This window comes from Orycteropus afer, unplaced genomic scaffold (assembly GCF_000298275.1).
Source record: "Orycteropus afer afer isolate SDZICR_OR568_19922 unplaced genomic scaffold, OryAfe1.0 scaffold00079, whole genome shotgun sequence".
In the NCBI taxonomy this organism is placed as follows: Eukaryota; Metazoa; Chordata; class Mammalia; order Tubulidentata; family Orycteropodidae; genus Orycteropus; species Orycteropus afer.
The window spans coordinates 3,960,127-3,965,844 of NW_006921666.1; the positions used below are offsets into that span (position 1 = coordinate 3,960,127).

Consider the following 5,718-nt stretch of genomic DNA (forward strand, 5'->3'; position numbering starts at 1 on the left):
ATGAGTAGGACAAAGGGTGATGAGGAGGAGTATTGGAACAGCTCCAAGTTCAAGGCTTTCACCTTTGATGATGAAGATGATGAGCTCTCACAGGTAGGTTTGCTGAAGATCACACCTCCTTATGTGCCACTCTAAAATTTCTTTCCCTTGTATCGTAGGTAACCTGGCTTTTGGCCCTGTCTTCATTCGGCTTAGAAATGGTTTGGTCATATCATTAGAAAAAGTTAATGGAAAAGAGCCTAAGGGATTGTAAACACCAAATCTGCTCTTATTTTACCTTCATAAGATGATTCATTTCTCTTAGGGTATTTTTTTCCTCCCCCAAGGACCCCAAGCCTTTTATTCGTGTGATGTAATCCACTGTTTTTTGAAGACAAACTGGATTGGAAGTTTTTTCCTACTTTATTTTGTCTTATTTTACAAATGGAGCAGCCGATTCCATTTTGGAGAGGTGAATATGTTTAATATTGGAGAGGTTTACACAGTATGTCATTGCCAGGGATGAGATATGAGCTCAAAACTGGCTTTGGTTTCTCCTAACTCTTTTGCTGTGGGACTGCACCTTGACAAATACCAAGGAGGCTAGGCTTTTGGTTGCAGAGGGGAGAAGATTGGCCATCTTCACGTCCCGATTGCTCAGCCTTCTTGGTTGTAAAAGGAGCTGAGAGGCTGTGATTGTTGAGTGCCCTGCTTTATGCCCCTCTGCAGCTAAAGGAGTCCAAGCGAGCAGTGAACAGCCTTCGAGACTTCGTGGATGATGACGACGACGATGATCTGGAGCGAGTCAGCTGGAGCGGGGAGCCTGTGGGAAGTAAGTAGAGGAACCCTTAGGAGGTGATGTGTATCGTTCTTGTCACGTATTAAGAGTGGCATGGTACCTGAGGCATTTGACTGCTAATCAGAAGGTTGGCGGTTCAAACCCACCAACCACTCCATAGAAGGAAGATAAATCAATCTAGTTCTATAAAGATTTACTGCCTTGGAGACCCAACAGGGATCGCAATGAGTCAGAATTGACTTAAGGCAGTGAGTTGGGTTTGGTTTTAGTTTATCACAGTATTGGAAGCTCCACATGTTTGTCTTCTCAGTACTTGTCAGGGAAGGGAATGAGATTAGGTTGTTTTCAGAGGAGCATACATCCGTACATGGGGAAATACATCAGTAGTTCCTCATAGCTATCTAGGTCTGCTTCTTAGTACTAATGCTTGGCTGATTATTTCAGACTCAGAGTGCTTGTTAATACAGATTCCTAGGCTTTACCCCAGGGATTCTCATTCAGTAAGTCTTTGTTGTTGTTGTTATGTGCCATCGAGTCGGACCCGACTTATAGCAACCCCTCCTTGGGTTTCTGAGGCAGTATCAGTAGGTCCAGGTGGCTCAATTTTTTAAAAAAGTTTTTATTGTGATTTGGGTGAAATTATACAAAGCAGATGTGTTTTACATTCAACAGTTTTCATATACACATTTTGATTTGTGACACTGGTTACATTGCCCGCAGTGAAACATCTCACCTCCCACTTCCTCCCTGTGGTTACCTTTTTCCTGTGTCCTTCTTGCCTATGCATTCCTGCCTCCCTACTTTTCTCTCTGTACAAATGCTGCTCTGTTTGATGGTTCTAAGGAGTGCATCTCCCTGGAGTAGATGGTCAGGTCATAGGCCTGTCTGTTGTTTGGCTGAGAGTTAAGCCACTGGAGTAAGATCAGTTGTAGGGCTGACGGATGACTTGGGGCCATAGTCTCAGGGGTTTGACCAGTCTCAGAGATTCTGATTGAGTAGGGCTAGGTGGCTCAATTTTTAATAAGCACCTTAAGTGATCTAATAGGTTATCTAATAGCAATGACTGGAGTAAATACTCATAACTGGTTGGCAGAACTAACTTCCTTAGCCAGCAATTCTCATTATCTAGCTGTTACAAAATACCAGTTGACATCTTTGTAGAGTCCAGCTGATAGCTAAGAAATGTTTTTTGTTTTTTTTTTTAAAGTCAGGAAGTAGGCAATTTAAAACCCAAAAAGTATCAAAGGCATGAAATAAAGTTTCCCTCCCACAGAATCATGTGTCTACCTAGTTCTCAGTCCCTGCTCTCCCAAAAAAACTACTGTCATCTGCTTCTTGGGTGTTTATCTAAAGACTTTTTTTTGCATGAAGAAGCATAATACTGCTTTTCACACAAGCAGTAGCATACTTTATACCCTGCTCTTTTCAGCTGATAGTGTGCTTTGGAGATCTTTGTATTTCAGTCTATAAAGAGCTTTCTCATTCTCTTTTTCTTAAAAAATATTTTGTGCTCTCAACTGTGGACATTTTTAGTAGTTTTGCCCATTGTGGAGTGAGAATGATTTCTCATTTTGTCTAAGATTACTATGTAAAGTGACTAAGAAGATACATGCTTGAACAATTTCTCTTAGAAAGATCAGCACGAGGCTGGTCCCCATGAGGCGGAGGTCAAAGATGTCCCAAATGTCCAAACTACCATGCCACTCCATCATCTCAGACATTAACCCCTCCTCTTCCTCCCAGTAATTTCCCCAGTCTTAGGGTTCTGAATTTCGCTGTAACGCCTCACAGAACTCACAGACACCCAAGGGTTCGTCTCACGTAGTGGTGGTGGAGGCTGGCAGGCTGGCGAGTCCCAGGTCCGTGAGTAGGTCTGGCGGATCCTCCCAACTCTCGGGGTTAGATGAACCTCGATCAGCAGATCAGATGGTGGCTGCTGTCCCAAATCCAGGGGTGAGATGACGATAAGCCAAGGATCCAAGCTGGAGCAAGAGGCAAGCGAATCTTCCCAGAAGATTCATAGGTAAAACCCTCCTGGAAGCTAAGGGTGGTGATTTTTTTTTATACCCTCCAGCAAGGCAGGACTCAAGATACATTCCACTTGTGTTGTCCCAACAGAATTAACCTAAATCCCATCACAGAGTCGATTGCCAGTCATTGTAGGGAATGACTACTACCAGCTGCCCAGCCAAGTTGATACCTGACCTTAACTACCACACCACCCCAAACAGGCATGGATAATGGGATTTACGAAACACCACAGAATGGAGGACAATGGCTAGAAGGGCCACATCAAGCAATTCACTGCAATACATCTCCCCACTGAAAAGCAGTGTGGTTGAACCATCTAGATCCAGAGTATAGAGGCAGATGATGAACAGGCTTCTGCCGGGGTCTCTCTGTCTCTTTTTTTAATAGCAGGATAGTATTAATTGTATGGTTTTGCCATAATTATTTAACCAATCTATTTTTTATTGTGTAAAAATATAACATAATATTAGCCAATTCAACGTTTTTTACATGTGCAATTTGGTAAAATTAATTGCATTTATCATGTTATACAACCATCACTACTATCCATTGCTAGATTTTCCATCTTCACTAACAGACACTCACTGCTTCCTAAACAATGACTTTCACCTTTCCTCTTCCCTCCCATCCTTGGTAACTACTAATAAGCTTTCATCTCATCATATTTCACATGTGGGATCATACAATATTTGTCCTTTTGTGACTGACTGACTGACTCAGCATAATGTTTTCAAAGTTTGTCCATGTTGTAGCATGTATTATGGCTGAGTCCGTTGTGTGTATATATTACATTTTGTTTATCCATTCATCTGTTGATGGACATTTGGTTTGTTTCTGCCTGTTGGCTATTGTGAAGAGTGTTGCAGTGAACATGGGTGTCTATTGTCTGTTTGAGTCACTGCTTTAAAGACTCTTGGCTATATACCTAGGAGTAGAATTGCTGAATCATATGATAGTTCTGGGAATCCCTAAGTGGCACAAATGGTTAAGTTCTGGACTACTAACTGAAAGGTGCAGGTTCACCTTACCCAGAGGCACCTTGGAAGTAAGGCCTGGCGGTCTCACTTCTGAAAGGTCACAGCCTTGAAAACCTTACGGAGCGTAGTTACGCTTTGGCATGAGTTAGAATCAACTCAACAGCAACTAACAACAACATAGTAGTTCTGTATGTGACAAGCTGCCAGACTTTTCCATAGCGGCTTCACCAGTTTGCATCCCTACCAGCAGTAGGTGAGCATTCCAGTTTCTCTACAGCCTCACCAGTGGTTGTTGTTTTCTTTTTCTGTCTTAGCCATCCCCATGCAGCTGAGGTGGTGTCTTGTTGTGGTTTTGATTCACATGCTTGGCTGCTAAGTGAGAGGTTGGAGGTTCACATTCACTCCGAGGCAACGCAGAAGAAAGGCTGGTGAACTGCTTCCCAAACATTAGCTGTAGAAAACCCTGCGGAGCACAGTCCTGCTCTGATGTACATGGGTTGCCACAAGTCAGGACTGACTCAACAGCAGTTGGTTTTGGTAATGGGTGATAATGTTTAGCATTGTTTCATGTGTTTTTGGCTGTTTGTATGTCCTCTTTGGTGAAATGTCTATTCAAGTCCTTTGCTTATTTTTTGATTGAATTTATCTTTTTGTTGTTATGTCATAGAAGTTCTTTATATATTCTAGATATTAAACCCTTATCTGATAGATGTTGTTGTTGTTATGTGCTGTTGAGTCAAACCCGACTCATAGCAACCCCTCCTTGGGTTTCACTTTGTTGTTAAAGTCCTTTGATGAACAAAAGTTTTTAATTTTCGTGAAGTCCAATTTATTTATTTTGTCTTATTGATCATGCGTTTGGTGTCGTATTTGAGAATCCATTGTTACAAACTAGGTTCCAAAGCAATACTTCTTACATTTATGTTCTTGATCCACTTTGGGTTAATTTTTGTGTGAGATAATGAGTGTAGTTTCACTCTTTCACATGTGAAGATCCAGTTGTCCCATACCCAGTCCACTATTGATGGACATTAGATTATTTCCAGTCTTTTATTGTTAATAGTGCTGCCAATAACATTGTATTCTGCTTGTAATGAATATATGAGTATATGAATGAATAAGGAAGGGTCAAGAAGAATGGATGCCTTTGAATTATGGTGTTGGCAAAGAATATTGAGTATACCATGGAGTGCCAGAAGAACGAACAAATCTGTCTTGGAAAAAGTACAGCCAGAATGCTACGTCGAATCAAGAATGGCGAGATTTCATCTCATGTACTTTGGACATGTTATCAGGAGGGACTGGTCCCTGGAGAAGGGAGAAGAGCATCATGCTTGGTAAAATAAAGGATGACCCTCAACAAGATGGATTGACGCAGTAGTGACAACAGTGGGCTTAAGCATAGTAACAATTGTGAAGATGGCACAGGATTGGTCAGTTCTGTTGTACATGGGGTCACTCTCAGTTGGAACTGACTCAGCTGCACCTAACAATAGTATGAGAATATAATGGTTAAATTCCTGGAGTACAATTACTGGCAAGGGTTATTTGCGTCTGTATTGGACAGGTAATGCCCTCCATGGGAGTTACACCAATTTGTATTTCCACCAGCAGTACAGAAGAATTCCTGTTTCCCCACAGCCTTGTCAGCATTTTATTATCAAACTTTTGGTTCTTTGTCAATCGACACCAGTGGATGTTCACTATACTTTTATAATTATCTTATTGAGAGAGAGATTCATGTCACTGAATTGTACACATTAAAAATGTTAAAATGGCAAATATTTTCCTACAAATATATTTACCACAATTAAAAAGAAAGTTGAGTATCTTTTTTTTTTTTTTTTAATTGTGATTTGGGTGAAGATTTACAGAGCAAATTCACTTTCCATACAGCAGTTCACATATACTTTGTCTCATGTCATTGACCAC

General features: G+C 41.1%; 1 protein-coding gene across 1 annotated transcript in view; it reads left to right on the plus strand.

The window, feature by feature from the left end:
* Nucleotides 1-5,718, plus strand: part of VIPAS39 (VPS33B interacting protein, apical-basolateral polarity regulator, spe-39 homolog) — a 49,797-nt gene continuing 44,079 nt past the window's right edge. The window contains exons 1-2 of the mRNA XM_007941333.2: nt 1-93; nt 709-811. Of these exons, the coding sequence (XP_007939524.1) occupies nt 1-93; nt 709-811 (196 nt within the window). The remainder of the gene's footprint in view (nt 94-708; nt 812-5,718) is intronic.